The 17,550-nt window shown below is 36.9% G+C and overlaps 1 protein-coding gene across 1 annotated transcript in view; it reads left to right on the forward strand.

The window, feature by feature from the left end:
• The window catches only part of DNAH11 (dynein axonemal heavy chain 11), a 358,159-nt gene that overhangs the window by 133,784 nt on the left and 206,825 nt on the right, over positions 1–17,550 (forward strand). The window contains exons 31-35 of the mRNA XM_055115753.2: positions 4,249–4,380; positions 6,487–6,647; positions 9,850–10,006; positions 10,133–10,278; positions 13,513–13,629. Coding sequence (XP_054971728.1) covers positions 4,249–4,380; positions 6,487–6,647; positions 9,850–10,006; positions 10,133–10,278; positions 13,513–13,629 — 713 coding nt within the window. The remainder of the gene's footprint in view (positions 1–4,248; positions 4,381–6,486; positions 6,648–9,849; positions 10,007–10,132; positions 10,279–13,512; positions 13,630–17,550) is intronic.

Raw genomic sequence — 17,550 nt, forward strand, 5'->3', positions numbered from 1 at the left:
GTGTCTTTGTGTCACATTTTCATAATTCTTGGAATATTTAATTTTTTTATTATTGTATCTATCATAGTGATCTGTGATCAGTAATCTTTTTTTATTTTTTGAGACAGAATCTCACTCTGTCACCCAGGCTGGAGTACAGTGGTGTGATCTCAGCTCACTGCAGCTTATATGTCTCAGATTCAAGCGATTCTCCTGCCTCAGCCTCCCTTGTAGCTGGGATTACAGGTACACATCACTATGCCTGGCTGATATTTTTTGTATTTTTAGTCGAGATGGGGTTTCACCCCATTGGCTAGGCTGGTCTTTAACTCCTGACCTCAAGTGATCCACCTGCCTGGGCCTCCCAAAGTGCTGGGATTATAGGCATGAGCCATCACGGCCGGCCTGTGATCAGTGATCTTTGATGTCACTCTTGTAGTAGGTTAAGGCACATCATTGCCAACAAGATCTTTTGACTTTTTTATTATAGCCAGTGTAATGGGTGTGAGGTGATAGCTCATTGTGGTTTTGATTTCTCTAATGATTAGTGATTTTGAGCATCTTTTCATATACTAGTTAGACATTTGTATGTTTTCTTTGGGAAAATGTCTATTCTGGCCCTTTGCCCATTGCTAATCAGCCTATTTGTTGCCATTGAGTTGTATGAGTTCCTTATATATTTTAGATATTAATTCCTTATCAGATATATTCTTTGTAAATATTTTCTTCCATTCCATAGGCTACCTTTTTATTTTGTTGATTTTTTTCTGTTGATGTACAGAAACTTTTCAGTTTGATGTAGTTCACTTGTTTGTTTTTTATTTTGTTGTCTATGCTTTTGGTGTCAAGTCCAAAAAATCATTGTCAAGACCAAAGTAATGAAGCTTTTCCCACTTTTTTTTAAAGGAATTTTACAGTTTCAGGTCTTATCGTTAAGTCTTTGATTCATTTTGAGTTGTTTTTTTGTGTGTGTAGTGTAAGGGTCCAATTTCGTTCTTTTGCATGTGATGTCCAGTTTTTTCCAACACCATTAATGTAAGAGTCTTCTATCCTTTCTTCACTGTTTTTGGTGCCTATGCTGAAAATCAGTTGAAAAATTTATTTTTTAACTCTCTATTCTGTTCCACCGGTCTATGTGCCTTTTTGTATGTCAGTACCACACTGTTTTGATTACTATAGCTTTGTAATATAATTTGAAATCAAGAGATGTGATGCCTCCAGCTTTGTTTTTCTTGCTTAAGATTGCTTTGGCTATTCAGGGTCCTTGGTGATTCCATACAAATTTTAAGATTGTTTTTTCTACATCTGCAAAAAAAAAAAAATGGCATCAAAATCTTGATGCAGTTGCATTAAGTCTACAGAGAACTCTGGGCAGTACAGAGATTTTAACAAATATAAATTCTTCTAATCCAAGGGCATGGGATCATTCCATTTATTTGTGTCTTTAATTTTTTTCCTTGGAGTTTTGTAGTTTTCAGTGTATGGATCTTTGACCTCCTTGGTGGTTGGTAGGAAGTAGTATAGCCATTATGGAAAACATTATGAACATTCCTCAAAATATTAAAAATAGAACTACCAAATGATCCAACAATCTCACTTCTGGGTATATAGATAAAGGAAATAAAATCACTGTCTTGACAAGATATGTGCACTCCCGTGTTCATTGCAGCTTTATTCACAATAGCCAAGATGTAGAAAAAACCCAAGTATTCATTAATAGATGGATAAAGAAAATGTGTAGACACTCATGCCCATGCACACACACACAGAGGAATGTGATTTAGCGTTTACAAAGAAGGAATCCTACCATTTGTGACAACCTGGATGAATCTGAAGGGCATTATTCTATGTGAAATAAGCTAAACACAGAAAGACAAATACTGCATAATCTCACTTATAAGTGGATTAAAAAAAAAAAGTCTAACACATAGTAACGGTACAATGGTGGTTACCAGAGGATAGGGATGGGGGAAACAGAAGATATTGGTCAAAGGGTACAAACTCAGTTATAGCATGAATAAGTTCTAGAGATCTAATTTAACATATGGCAACTATAGTTAATAATAAGGTAGTGTATACTTGAAATTTGCTAAGAGAGTAAATATCAAGTATTTTCACTTAAAAGATGTGTGAGCTGATGGATATGTCAGTTAGCTTGGTTGGGGTAATAGTTTCACAATGTATACCTACATCAAAATATCACGTTGTATACCTTAAACGTATACAATTTTTGTTTTTCATTCATACCTCAATAAAGCCCAGGGGGGTGGGGAAATAGGGCAAATGCTTATAAAGCTATCGTGTATCCTGAATATCTAGGGGACATATATTAATATTTTTATTTCTTTAAGCCAGCTTTCCTTTGTGTTTGACTTTAAGTCTGTCCTGAATGCTTCTTGCACAGCTACAGTTTCTCAGACCTGAAGGGATGGGTAGGTCTTGTGGAGGCTGGAGAGGGTCTTTGTGATGAATCTGATGTCAGACTGTTGGGATTTGCATTTCCCCTCCCTGGATTGGCAAATGTGGTTAATAGGGCTTTGACTCAATTTTCTCATCTGCAAAGTTCGGATACAGATTATCTTTCTTTTTTTTTAAATTTTATTATTATTATACTTTAAGTTTTAGGGTACATGTGCACAACATGCAGGTTTGTTACATATGTATACGTGTGCCATGTTGGTGTGCTGCACCCATTTACTCGTCATTTAGCATTTTAAGATTAAGTGCAATGAGATCAGCAACGTGCTTAGTCAGTGCCTGGAACCTTCTGTGTTCTTATTTCATGGAAATTGCACATGTTAGAGTTATCTCTTCCTCCCTTTCTTCTCCCTTCTTATTCCAGCTGTATGACTTTCTCTAGCCTCCAGCCGCATGGCAACCTCAGGGAAGTTTGCAGGGTTTCGCATTTTCTGGGGCGTGATAATAGTACAGTAGTGAACCTGTATTTTGACAGTGGGCTACAAAGGTTTGAGTCTCTGGTGATCTGTCATATTCACTTGCCACCAGCTTTCTCAGGTGCTAGCAGTTTGTCATTGACTGTCCTTTTGCAGAGCTGAAGAGAAAAGGGGATGGTATTGTTTCACAGTATGATACCTGGAATAAGGCAGAAATACTGTTTTTGTAAATAAGGCTTGAGTAAGGCAGAAATCTTTTTGTGTAAATAACCATACTAACAAAATGACCACCTAAGACAGCATCTTTCAAACCTCTCTGACCACAATTCACCATAAGAAATATTTTCTATTAGATCCAAGTTCACATGTTTATGTGGGTAGTCAAAACGGAAATAAAACAACGTGAAACAATACATTCTCTTACTACCTGTAATACTGTATTTTCTATTCCATTCACTTCAGTGAATTGCCATTCATGGCATTCCATTTTATTCCTTTCCAGTCTATGAAAAAAGACCAGCAGTTTGAAAAATATTTATCTACGAGTTCGACGGACCTAAACAAGAATAAGAATAAAGGAGGATATTCTTCAGCTCTTAATTTTAAATATTTTTTCAGTAGTCATCACTATCTTGTATTTTTAAAAACCAAAGCAAACACAAATTGTTAGGTGAATGCTTTTCTAAAGAAAAATATAATTTGTCATTAAGCTTTTACTATGCTTTTTTGAAAGTTAGTCTAATTTGGCCTTTTAAGATTTGTAGTCATTTCCTTTCCAACAATGTTGTGGACCAGGCTATCATTAGGGTAGAGGGTCAGTTCAGTGCAGCCAGGAAACCCTGTGTCTGCCCTGGCTTTGTCATTACTCACAGGTTCTCTTGTCCTTCATCTGTGTGAGGGGGTAATAATATTGTCATTTCTACACCAAGGTTCTTTGACGACCAGCTAGGGTAACATATTTGAAATTGTTTTGTGGCCAGGCGTGGTGGCTCATACCTGTAATCCCAGCATTTTGGGAGGCCGAGGTAGGCAGATCACTCAAGGTCAGGAGTTTGAGACCGGCCTGACCAAAACAGTGAAATCCTGTCCCTACCAAAAATATAAGAATTAGCTGGGCGTGCTGGTGGGCACCTGTAATCCCAACTACTAGGGAGGCTGAGGCAGGAGAATTGCTTGAACCCAGGACGCAGAGGTTGCAGTGAGCAGAGATCATGCCACTGCACTCTAGCCTGGGTGACAGAGTGAGACTCCATCTCAAAAAAAAAAAAGAAATTGTTTTGCAAACTAAATCAGCCTTTACAAATATGAAGAATTTGGGCTCTTAAATTCTGTATTTGTAACCCTTCCCTCCTTTTTAAAAAATGATTCCTTCTAGATTTCTCAGCTGAATACACTGATTACACTTTTGCTGGGAGAACTTCCACCTGGAGACAGACGGAAGATCATGACAATTTGTACCATAGATGTCCATGCCAGAGACGTGGTGGCAAAACTTATTTCTCAGAAGGCAAGTTGTTTGTAGAAATTTTGTGTATTCATTATTGTTTCCTGAAAGTGGTGTTTATTGCCAGAGTAGTTCCAAGAAAGTCATTGTTTTTTTGAAAGTTTGTATGTTTTAATTAGTCCTGAAAAGTTGTGTTTGTCTTGGGTGCATTTGATTTTGGTTAGCCAATATATTATTCTGATGAGACTTATTCCAAGTGATATCCCAAAAGGTTTTGCCAAGTTAGGAACATCAGATCATCAAAAAAATTTTATCACAGTGGAAGAACCGTGAGAAATCAGTGTGTTCATCTCTCTGTGTGTGACCGTCTTAGTCATTGGCCTGTGAGCCTCAACTCTGTGACTTACACGCCAATAGCAGTAAGATTATGTGTATGTGATTTAAACCATGTCTGTGTGCCTTTGATACATTTCCCCTTGAAGAGAGAGGTGTTGGTCATAATTCTAGGTTGTCACTTGGGTAATCCTTTGTCTCTTCCTTGAACAACTAAATTATTGTCTTGTAAGAAGTTATTTTCTAATTCTTTTAGTATACTAATAACCTTTCTTTTCTATATCTTTAAAAAGTCGGCCGGGCGTGGTCGCTCATGCCTGTAATCCCAGCACTTTGGGAGGCCAAGGCAGGCAGATCACGAGGTCAGGAGATCGAGACCATCCTGGCTAACACGGTGAAACCCCGTCTCTAATAAAAATACAAAAAATTAGCCAAGTGTGGTGGTGGGTGCCTGTAGTCCCAGCTACTTGGGAGGCTGAGGCGGGAGAATGGCATGAACCCAGGAGGCGGAGGTTGCAGTGAGCCGAGATGGCGCCACTGCACTCCAGCCTGGGTGACAGAGAGAGACTCCATCTCAAAAAAAAAAAAAAAAAAAAAAATTCTGTGTGTCTTTAAGTGTTGGCAGTGTTTAATGTGAAAGGAGAATTTTCTCATCCTTCTTTCCAAAATATATTCCTATTTACAAAAGTCAGGAGTATGCTTGTCTACTGGGTTATGCTTGTTTGGTAGTATTAAAACAAGGCACTTCCTTTCACAATTCGAACACCTGTACATATTGTGAAGTGTTTTTGTGTTTTTTCTGGGGTTTTTTTCTCAATTTATTAAAAGCAAAGTGAATTTTAATTATTTTTATAAAGTGCAAGAAAATGCTTTTCATGTAAACCATAAACATATATTAATATTCCTTGATCCAGCTTCAGGACCACTAGTGAGCAATATTCTTTAATTGCTAGTCCAAAACTTTTCCTTGCAAAACATCGCTTACCATATGTTCTGACTTTCATACTGAACTGTTTATATCTAACTACTCCTTTAATATGGCCTTGTATCTTCTTATATATTTTATTCTATTTTATAAGTCTGATGATTTCAAGTAGGATAAATTCTGATTTAAAATATGTCCTTTATTTTGTACTAAAAAATACTTTGTCTAATACCCAACCATCTAATATACGTGAATATGCAATGCCGAAACCTGTGTAGTCATCAGACAAATTAGTATACAGTAATTTTGGTAAGTTCAACTGATTCTCAAGAAATCCAAGTGTCACATTTATCTTGAAAGAGACAGGGATTTTTAACTGGAAGATGAATGGTTAGGATTGAGTAGATGGGAAAGAATAGCAATGAAAAATACTGTTATTTGATGTGATTAAAAACAAAGCAGAAAATCTCTGTACTAAAAGCAGATTGGTTTTAGAATGAACTTGGTTGAAAATGTAGTTTATTTATGCCTCTGCAATGCAGAAATTATGGATTATGTGTCATTTAAATATAGATCGTATATTTTTCCATCTGACTTCAGTGATATGAGTATAAAGTTACAAGATTTATCTAATCCCCTGGGGTGATTCATAAAAGAGGAAAAAGCATTGCTTGAAGAAATTCATATTGTTTTACATAAAAGCCAGTTTAAAATGAAGACTTATTACACACATATTTCTTATTAAGTATTTAACCATGTATATGCTATTATAATTTGCAATAGCATGCAAGAGATTTCCTATTTATGAGAATTTTAGAAATAAAATGTGAACCAGTAGAGTTGATTAGATTAATAACTTGTTGCCCCAAACTACCAGTGTCCTGCGTATGATGATTATGCAATGCTTTTAGGTTGTCAGTCCCCAAGCTTTTACATGGCTGTCTCAACTTCGTCACCGATGGGAGGATACCCAGAAACACTGCTTTGTTAATATTTGTGATGCCCAGTTCCAGTACTTCTATGAATACTTAGGAAACAGTCCTCGACTAGTGATCACTCCTCTAACTGACAGGTAACAATTCTAAGTTTACGTCCAGATAGGAAAAACAACCCAAAAAAGTCCCCTAGTGTGAGAATGAAAAGGAAGGAATGAGAGGAAACGATGAACTATGTGAAAGTGGCATGTAAATTAAGAAATAATGTAATATAGGGAATGTTGACTTTAATTAGGAAAAGGTGAAGAGAATTGAATTAGAGAAACAGAATTACAGAAGCTATACAATGCACAAATGATGAAATCATGAGTGGATTAATATGGCTCAAGGAAGCATTTTTGATTCTGCCTAGTTATCTACAACTAACATTCTGGTATCAGGATCTATCACCACCTCCCTCCACCCCCACAGGATTCCTTTACTGAAAGTGTAAAAATAACTAGGAATTGCCTGTGTTCAAATTCATATTTGAGGAACTGCATACAGTGAAAGGAAGGGAAGGTGAAGAACATAGCATTCATTAAATGATTCAACAAATACTTCTGAAGTACTCTGCTAAGTACTATTCCACTGTTGAACAGCCAGGGTTCCTGCTGTCACAGAGATTACTTTCTAGTAAGTGGGGATAAAGAGAAACAATAAACAAATGAATTAATTATTTTAGGCTGTGATATATGCTATGACAACAATAAAAAAAGATCAATATGTTTAAAATTGTCTTGAAGGGAGAGCCTACTATTGTGGAGAGCTTGAGCTGGGACCTAAATGATGAGGAATCAGTTATGCAGAGATCCTGGGGCAGAAAGTTACAGGCAAGAGCAAGGACAAAGTTTCCAAGGTGGGAAGACACTTGGCCAGTTTCACGGATAGAAAGAAAGCCAGTGTGGCTCAAGTATTTCAAGGGGGCAGGAGGTTACTATTATTAATAGCTCGTTTCCACTTGACTCCAAGTAAATACATACCTAGTCAGAATATTGCGGAGATAAGAATATGTCACATTGACAGGAATTTCTTTGTTAGTATTCCAATCTCTGCTGACCTGTTTGATGGGAGACAGCACATTTAATCTTTGGCATTCATGAAGCAGAAGTCACACCTCAAGGTCATAGCTGCATGCCCAATTATCCACTATCACCGAAGTGTAGACAGTTTCAAATATAAGTCTATAAAGCTGGTTTGCTATGGTAGTCCTGAGAGGCTGGTAGGATTCTCCCACTACATTTGTGATTGTTCTTGCACATAGTAACCTGCTCATAATTGCGACATTTGTGTATTGTATAGTTTCTATAATTATGTCTAATTCAGTTCTTCTAACTTGTCTCTGATTAAAAGTCAGCATTCACTGTCCTCATTAGTTAATTTATGCATTGTTTTCAGTGAGAGGGATTAAAATTGTAGCTTGATGAAGTCACTTGAGAATAGTCAAAACTGCAAATGTGAAGAGTCTACTGTATGCATGCCGTTGTCAATAGAGAAGGAGGAAAGGGAGGCCCAGGGTATAGGAGAAAAAGGGAAGAGGCATTTTAAAGTTTATCGTTAAGTGAGACCTGATAGTTTATTAACTTTGAAATTAGAAGAATCACTATGTGGGTTTTTTGGGAGCTGAAAGGAAGATGAATGTTCATTTTGATAGTGTGAATTGTGTTGGATAAAATGTTTCCATTTCCATTTCGTTCTTTGAATTATTTACTCATTGTTTACATTAACAAAATGATGCCCTTCAAATTCTTCCATTATATTTCATTTGATGCTGACCATCCCTTTGTGAGGTAGGCAGGGGAGATAGTGTCTCCTTCTTCCATACGTGGATGAGTTCAGAGACTTACGTCAACTGTGTATTGACTAGAAGGATGCCAGTTAAGCTGCTGTTAGATATTCCAAACAAAAGACAATGGCTGAAATAACACAGAAGCGGGTATCTCACAGTCCAGAGGTACAGGCTGACAGGTGGCCGACATGCTAAACATGGTTTCCACATGTGTTTTAGCCAGTGAAAGGGGAAAAAAGAGAGTCCAGGTCAAATATCTCCAAGGAAGTGTTGTAGGAATGGCACTCATCATTTCTGCACATATACCATTGGTTGGAGTTTGGTCACTTGGCAACTCCTGACTGGAAGGAAGGCAGGAAATGTAGTGTCTAAACACTGGCAGCCATATGCCTACCCAAAACTTGGAACCACTGGAGAAAATTACAAGGCGAAAATCTCTACTACAAAAAGTACTCTGATTCCTAGTCTGGGAGCCTTTTCACTCACTCATTAAGATACACTTAAACATGCAATGGATATAAAATGCAGAAACACTTTCTGTTTTCATAATTAATCGCTTCTATTTGCATAGTACTTTCAATTTTTTAAGGCATTTACCTTTGGCCTTCTGAATATATTCCCACAATTAACCTCATTTAATAGAGGAGAAAACTGAGGTGTGTTGATGTCAAAAGACTTATTTAAGATTAGCATCTGATGATTGGCAAAGGGGACATTAGTCTCTCGTCTCCTGACCTCCATGTGTATATCATTCACTAGACCTGCTGTCTGTACTAAGAGAAAAACAATTTATAAATCTGAGGAAACACCAAATAAAGAATACAGCCATTTGATGTCCTTGCTATTTGTTTTGTCTTCTTTTATTAGGTATTCTTGTTTCATGATTTTCTAAGAACTTGTGAGTCTTTGCTGCAAAAATAAGTATTATGTTAATCTAAGTGGATGTAGCAACACATTCCAAAGGAATTTGTAAAATATATTTAAATACAGTAAATTGCCCTTTTATTTTTGCTTTGTATATTGAAATAGGTATATGTTATTTGTATACTATGTATTTATAGAAATTACATATCTCTTAATGTATTAAGTAGCAGTTTAATACAGCCAATGTTTAATTCATTCATCATCTAAGACTTCTCTTCTACTTTTCCTTTATAAACAATAGTTTGGATGTTGTCTGCCATATTAATATCTTTACCTAGAAATATCAGAAATTTAATAGTGTTACAAATCAAGTGTTATTTGTATTCAAATACACAGCTCTTAGGAAATGAGATCAATAAACAAAGAAATACATTCTTTTCTACTATTTTTAGACAGCTAGCCTAAAAATAAATGTGATAGAAAATATTCTGATTCATTATTGCCATGAACAAATCAGAAGTATATCAGTATTTTATGCTACTATCACATTCTAGAGCTTCTTAAACTTTTTTTCTAATGTATTGCCTCTGATGTTTTATGAAAATCTCATATTAGACTGTGATATTTGTGTTTTCTATTGCTTAAAGGTGTTATATTACCTTAACTCAATCACTTCATCTAACCATGAGTGGGGCTCCTGCTGGCCCAGCTGGTACTGGGAAAACAGAGACCACAAAAGACCTAGGACGTGCCCTTGGCATGATGGTTTATGTATTCAACTGTTCAGAGCAAATGGACTACAAAGTAAGTTAGTAATAAAATAATGTGTAAAACTGTATTCTCTAACATTATTCCTGATTGGGAATTATTCAATATAATAGCGTAAAAACCCCTTCTGTTAAATTCTGAGTGCCTCACTTTATCATTTAGTCCGTAGGCAATATCTATAAGGGATTGGTGCAGACAGGAGCTTGGGGCTGCTTTGATGAGTTCAACCGAATCTCTGTGGAAGTTCTGTCAGTGGTGGCAGTACAAGTGAAAATGATTCATGATGCCATCAGAAACAGGAAGAAGAGGTGAGTGGCATGCAGGCTATCTCTTGTTACAAATAGAAAAACATGGAATAATGCAGGTAACCTCCCCTTCACTGTCTATTGCTACCTCTCCCTGTCTCATGAAATAGATAAAGGAAGATTCTGGTCGATTTGGGGGAATTATTTTGAATAGTCTCCCATTTTTATTAGTGGTTTCTAAGTGTTGACTACAACATATGTATATTACATTACTTTAATCACTTAAAAAACAAACAACTTCTAGGATTGGCCAGACACAGTGACTCATGCTTGTGATCCCGGCACTTTGGGAGTTTGAGGCGAGAGGATTGTTTGAGCCCAGAAGTTCGACACCAGACTGGGCGATATAGCGAGACCTGGTGTCTACAAAATAAATAAATTTTAAAAGTTAGCCAGGCATGGTGGCATGTGCCTGTAGTCCCAGTTATTTTTGAGGCTGAGGCAAGAGGATTGCTTGAGCCCAGGAGGTCAAGGCTGCAGTGAGTTGTGTTCTTGCCACCGTGCTCCAGCCTAGGAGACAGAGCAAGACCCTTTCTCCAAAAAACCCAAAAGACTTCTAAGATGCTCATTCCATTGATCAATTCTCAGTCCTCATCTTTCTTGGCCTCTGGCAGCATCTGATGCAGTTGGTTATTCTCCACTGCATGATATACTTTCTTCACGTGGGTTGAGGACAACACCTCTCCTACATCTCTCTCCCCTCACAGCGCTTCATTGCTGGTTTCTTCTCATCTACAAAATGGGGCAAAGAAGAGTACCTGCCTTATAGACTACTGTGATGATTAAATGCAAAGTACCTGGAAAAATGCCTACCACATAGTAAGCACTATATCCGTGTTTGCTATTATGTTTTATTGTTATTATTTCCTGGCCAACTCATGTTAGGCATCACAGGCCCCGGTCTTTGGATTTACTTTCTCTATATTTTCTCCCCTTGTTGATTTCAACTAGTCCCAGGGCTTTAAAAAAACTCTCTCTATGCTGCTGACTACCAGATACCCAGGCTTCCTCTCTCCTCATCTCTGGACTGACCTAAACAACTGCCTGGGGCATCCCAAGACTCTACTGGAGGTCTCCCAGGCTTCTCATATTTAATATATCCAAAATCAAAATCTTAGTCCTTCCACCAACTCCTTCTTTGCTAGTTGTCTCATCCCAATAGGTTATACCTTCATGTTCTTCCAGTAACTTGGGCCAAGACCTTTCAAATTATATTAGAAATCTAAATGCTTCTCAACACAATGCCACATTCCAAAAAGCAAAACACAGCTGGCACTTACGTTTGATGGCTTAATTTGAGAAATAAATTAGTATAGTATGCAGCACAATTCTGGTTCTCTTTGTAACATTTTTATCAACAGGGCAATCTTATTTATCTGGCCTACCTGTGCCCCCTTAGTTTTTAGAATATTTTTCTCAGCTAGCTTGTCCATAGGAACATTTTCAATCTCCCAAGGATTATCTAGCCTCTTGGACTGTGTACCTGTTGTAGAAGTTTCCAGGTTATCAGGAGATACATCTGGATATTTCTACATTCTAGAAAATCTCTCAGTCCTTCTGCCACGTGGGCCTTGGGTGTTTTATGTTTTATGTGTTCAGGTGTCTGTTTCCTGACCTGTCCCATCTCTAAGGCCATGATAGAGAAGCTCAGTTATTTGTTCTTAGATCTCCAGCTATATTTTATCTAGCTTTTAGTCAAAATCTTTTTATTTGCTGTAACCCAGATGTCATTTGAGGCCATCCTTTCTTATGGAGATTTATGTAACTGATCCATGTACTGATTTCTGAAAATTGCCGAGAATACTCCTTGGTAGTCTCCTCTTGTCTGAATGTCTGTAGGTCTGCTCTCTTCATCTTATTTTAGCCCATATGCAGACAGCTCTGCTCCTTCTTGATTTCATGAGCTTATTAAATTCTCTTTACACATGAAGATTTAAGAGATGGGACCATGCCTCAATTACAAAGCCTTCTAGTGCCTTGCCAGCTCTACCCTCTGGAGGTCCACACCTTTGACTGTGGCTGTCCCTCCTGTGTACAATGGGAGAGGAGGCAGTTATTCTGTGGCAAGAGCCACCGCTCTGCGTGTGAGCGGCCCTGCCAGCCTGTCTGCCTTCCCTAGCCTGACATTCTGGGAAATGAAGTTTTCTCCGTTTTTATCTTGACTATACAAAATCCACCTGCTCCTAATTACCTAGTATCTAAAGCACCCTTAGTCCTAAACACTGTGGTTTCTTTCTGTGTTTTCTCTTTCATGATGCAGACCCAGCTCCTTAACTGCTTCAGCCCTCCCCTCTCAGCAATGCAAGAGATCAGCCTTATATTTTGTCTCGTTTACCCTCATTTGAAAGTTTCCCTCTACCTGTCTCTCAGTATGGCTCCCACAGCACATTACCATTCATTGCCCTGGCCAGCAGCAACGCACTTAGGTCCTCACGGATCTTTCTGAAAATCTTTCACTGTTTCTCCAATGCAAATCTTTCACTGTTTCTCCAGTGCCTTTAAGTGACAGTAATAGCATTAGTCATAGCTAACATCTCTTGAGTATTTTCCATGTTCTAGGCATTATACTTTTACCCATTTATATTTATAATCCCTTTTAAATCCTTGCATAATCCAATAAGGTTGGTAATATGATTATTATTTTTACTAGATGAGGGAATTGGAACATAGGATAATTAACTTGCCTAAAGGGATATGCCTGGTATCTGAATACTCACAGTCTGGCTCCAGAGCTATTGTAACTCTCAGTGATATTTAATAGATTTTTCTTGAGTCAGTGAAAGCTATGGAGGGAAAGAGGAAGAGAAGTGGAAGAAATAGACAAAACTTAAGACTGAACAGGACGTCCCTTTGTCCTCTTAGTATGGGCATTCTCTGTCTATGCAGCATCCCATTCAAGGAATTGCAGCCCATGTTGAAGGTAAAAATGCCATCACCTCCTTCCATTAAATGTTAAAATAGTCAAGTCTTTATTTTTATATTCTAGGATACTAAGGCTATGCTAAAATAAAAAAGAATACTTCCCATTTTTATAATCCCTCCAGGAAAAGGGAGGGTATTTTTAATAAATATGCTTCAAAACACATTCAAAATATGTATGGGCTTATGAATTTTAAAGAAAATTACACAGAATAAACAGCTTCCTAATAATTTGCATTTTGCAGTGGTTTGCATTTGTCAATGTGCATTCATATTCAATGAACACATTTAATTTCATCAACATTCTTTTTATGGTAGATTTGTATTTCTTGGGGAAGCTATCACACTGAAGCCATCAGTTGGAATATTTATTACTATGAACCCGGGTTATGCTGGTCGAACCGAATTACCGGAAAATCTCAAAGCTCTTTTCAGGCAAGTGTTATGCTTTGTGGCTTAGCATCTGGTGCACTCATGCCACCTAATGTTGTTGGTTTGCACTGTTAAGTGATTTGCTTTTACTTGAAAATTCCTAAGGAAAATCCTATATGATTTCCTTGGGCTCCTTTTATAGACAGAACTTTCACCATGATAAATTAACCCTTTTGAATTATAAAACCAGGACTCAAAATCAGTATTTAAAAGTTACATGGTATATTTGCATATTTACTGTTAGCTATTTTGTAATGTATATTTTTATTATAAACATAATCTTTCATAAATTATGAACTGTTTGGAAAATATAGAAAAGAGTAAAGAAAAAGTTACATCACCGTCCAGAAATAATTATTGTTATGTTTTCTAGCCTCCTTTTATAATTTATATTTTGTGGGATTAAGATATTACAGTAGGCATGATTTTTCTTTAGTTCTCTTCATTTAATATTTTGACATATTTTATCATATTATTAAAAAACCTTTAGAAATATCATTTTATATAGCTCTAAAATAGTCCCTCTCATGCCTTGTTCATAAATTTCTTAACCATTCACTGTTGTCTGTTATGTAGGGTTTGTCTTTTCCTTTTTTTTATTATAATGAAGTAGCAGGCTGTAAACTTCTATTCACATGAAAAGTTACTCTTATTTCAGAATAGATTTCTAAATGTAGAATTACTTAAGTGAATGATTAAAATCCCTATTGATGACCTGCTTTTCAAAAGTACTCTGCCAATGTATGCACTTAGCAGGAGTCTATAAGAGAACATGTGTTGCTATACCTAGTATCAGTTATGATTCACTTATAATTTAAGTCAGCTTCATTCAGGTATCATTTTTTTGGTTCAGTTTTCCAGAAAACTCTGTATTGTAATTTTGCAGAATTGAAATATGGTTTATGTTTTATTAGAGAAAGAGAGATCAGGTTTAGAGATAAAATTGTAAGGTTTATCACCATACCAGGTGATAGTAAAAACATTCAGGTATAATTTAATACAATCAAGTGTACAGTTGGTGAAAGCATAACCACAATCAAAGTACAGAATATTTCCACACCCCCTGAAATTCTCTTCTGCTTCTTTGAAGTGAGCCTCCCATACCAATAAGTACTTTCTGTGATTATAGATTAAATTTGTCGTTCCTAGAGTTCATGTAAATGAAACCAGACAATATGTACGTTTTTGTGTCTGGCTTCTGTGAGCATTGTGGTTTTGAGATTTATCCAAGTTGTTGAGCGTATCAGTAGTTTGCCCCTCTTTCTCACTGATTAGTATTCTATTATATAGACCTACTGCAATTTGTTGATCCATTCACTAGTTGATGGACACTTGGGCTGTTTCCAGTTTGGGGCTATTATGAATAAAGTGGCTATGAACATTCACGTGCAATGTTTACATGAACATATATTTTTATTTCTTTGGGACAGATATCTATGGCTGGAATTGCTAGTCTACATGGCAATTGTGTGTTTTACTTATAAGAATCTGCCAGTCTGGTTTCCAAAGTGATTTTACAAGTTTACATCCTCACCATCAATGCATGAGAATTCTAGTTGCTCACATTCTTGTCAAAAATTGATACTGTCAGCCTTTTTTATTTTTAGCCAATCTAATAGATAGGTAGTAGTGTGTTCTCATAGGTTTAGTTTGCATCTCCATGATGGCTAATGATGTTGAGCCTCTTTTACATACTTATTGTCTATTGCTATACCATCTTTTGTGAAATGCCGTATTCTGCATACAGTTCCTTTGTTAGATACATACATTGCAAATATTTTTTCTCTCAATTTGTGGCTTGCCTTTTCATTTTCTTTTGTCCATCAAAGATAGAAGTTTTAAATGTGATGAAATATAATTTATCAATTTGTTTTTGTTTTTAATATCCTATTCAAGAAAATTTGCTTAGCCCAAGCTTGCAAAAATTTTTAACTATGTTTTCTTTTATAAGCTTTGTTGTTTTATAGTTTTCGTATGGGTTTTCTCCTTTATTCTGTTAATGTGCTGAACTATATTGATTGATTTTCAAATGCTAAACAGTCCTTCGGTGTTGCATTCCAGGGATAAGCTCCGCTTGGTCAGGAGGTATTTTATTAATAGGTACTGCTGGATTCAATATGACACTCTTTTGTTAAGGAATTTTAAAAAATCTATGCCATGAGGGTTATTGTTCTACATTGTCATTGTAAAATTTTTGTCTGGCTTTGGCATCAGAGTAGTGCTGACATCGTGAAATAAGTTGACAAGTGTCTTCTTCTCTATCTGCTTAAGAGTTTGTGTAGAATTGCTATTATTTACTCCTGAAGTATTTGATTGAATTAATCAGTTAGGCCATTTGGACCTAGAGATTTTTATTGGAATCTTTTTAATAATGAATTTAATTTCTTTAATAGATACAGGGATTTTCTGATTTTTAATTTTTTTATTGATTTGATTTTGATAATTTAAATCTTTTAAGGAACTTACTGGTGTTATCTAGTTGAATCCATTGGCACACACTGGTTCATTATATTAGTCCATTCTCACACTGCTATAAGTAACTACCTGTGAATGGGTAATTTATGAAGAAAAGAGGTTTAATTGACTCAGAGTTCCAGAGGCTGTACAGGAAGCATGGCTAGGAGGCCTCAGGAAACTTACACTGATGGCAGAAGGCTAAGGGGAAGCAAGCATGTCTTACAAGGTGGACCAGGAGAGAGAACATGAGTGAGGTGGGGAAGTGCCACGCACTTTCAACTCGTCGTATCTCATGAGAACTCACTCACCATCATGAAAACCACCATTCATGAAGAATGGGGAAAATCTGCTCCCATGATCCAATCACCTTCCACCAGGACCCTCCCCCAACATTGAACTACAATTCAACATGAGATTTGGGTAGGGACACAGAGCCAAACCATATCATTCATAATATTCCCTTATTATTATTTTTTAAGTTTTATTTTTATACTTTAAGTTCTGGGATACATGTGCAGAATGTGCAGGTTTGTTACATAGGTATACATGTGCAATGGTCGTTTGCTGCACCCATCAATCCATCATCTAGGTTTTAAGCCCTGCATGCATTAGGTATTTGTCCTAATAATCTCCCTCCTCTTGCCCCCCACCACCTGACAGGCCCTGGTGTGTGATGTTGCCCTCCCTGCGTCCATGTGTTCTCATTGCTCAACTGCCACTTATGAGTGAGAACATGTGGTGTTTGGTTATCTGTTCTTGTGTTAGTTTGCTGAGAATGATGGTTTCCAGCTTCATCCATGTCCCTGTAAAGGACATGAACTCATTCCTTTTTATGGCTGCGTAGTGTTCCATGGTGTATATGTGCCACATTTTCTTTATCCAGTCTATCATCGATGAACATTTAGATTGGTTCCAAGTCTTTGCTATTGTAAATAGTGCTGCATTAAACATACACGTGCATACGTCTTTATAGTAGAATGATTTATAATCCCTTGGATATATGCCCAGTAATGGGATTGCTGGGTCAAATGGTATTTCTGGTTCTAGATCCTTGAGGAATTGCCACACTGTCTTCCACAATGGTTGAACCACTTTACACTCCCACCAACAGTGTAAAAGCATTCCTATTTCTCCACATTCTCGCCAGCATCTGTTGTTTCCTGACTTTTTAATGATTGCCGTTTTAACTGGCGTGAGATGGCGTCTCATTGTGGTTTTGATTTCCATTTCTCTAATGACCAGTGATGATGAATTTTTTTTCATAAGTTTGAACTCCCATTCACAATTGCTACAAAAAGAATAAAATACCTAGGAATACAACTTACAAGGGATGTGAAGGACCTCTTCAAGGAGAACTACAAACCACTGCTCAAGGAAATAAGAGAGGACACAAACAAATAGAAAAGCATTCCATGCTCACAGATGGGAAAAATCAGTATCATGAAAATGGCCATACTGTTCAAAATA

This window comes from Pan paniscus, chromosome 6, assembly GCF_029289425.2.
Source record: "Pan paniscus chromosome 6, NHGRI_mPanPan1-v2.0_pri, whole genome shotgun sequence".
Lineage (NCBI taxonomy): Eukaryota > Metazoa > Chordata > Mammalia > Primates > Hominidae > Pan > Pan paniscus.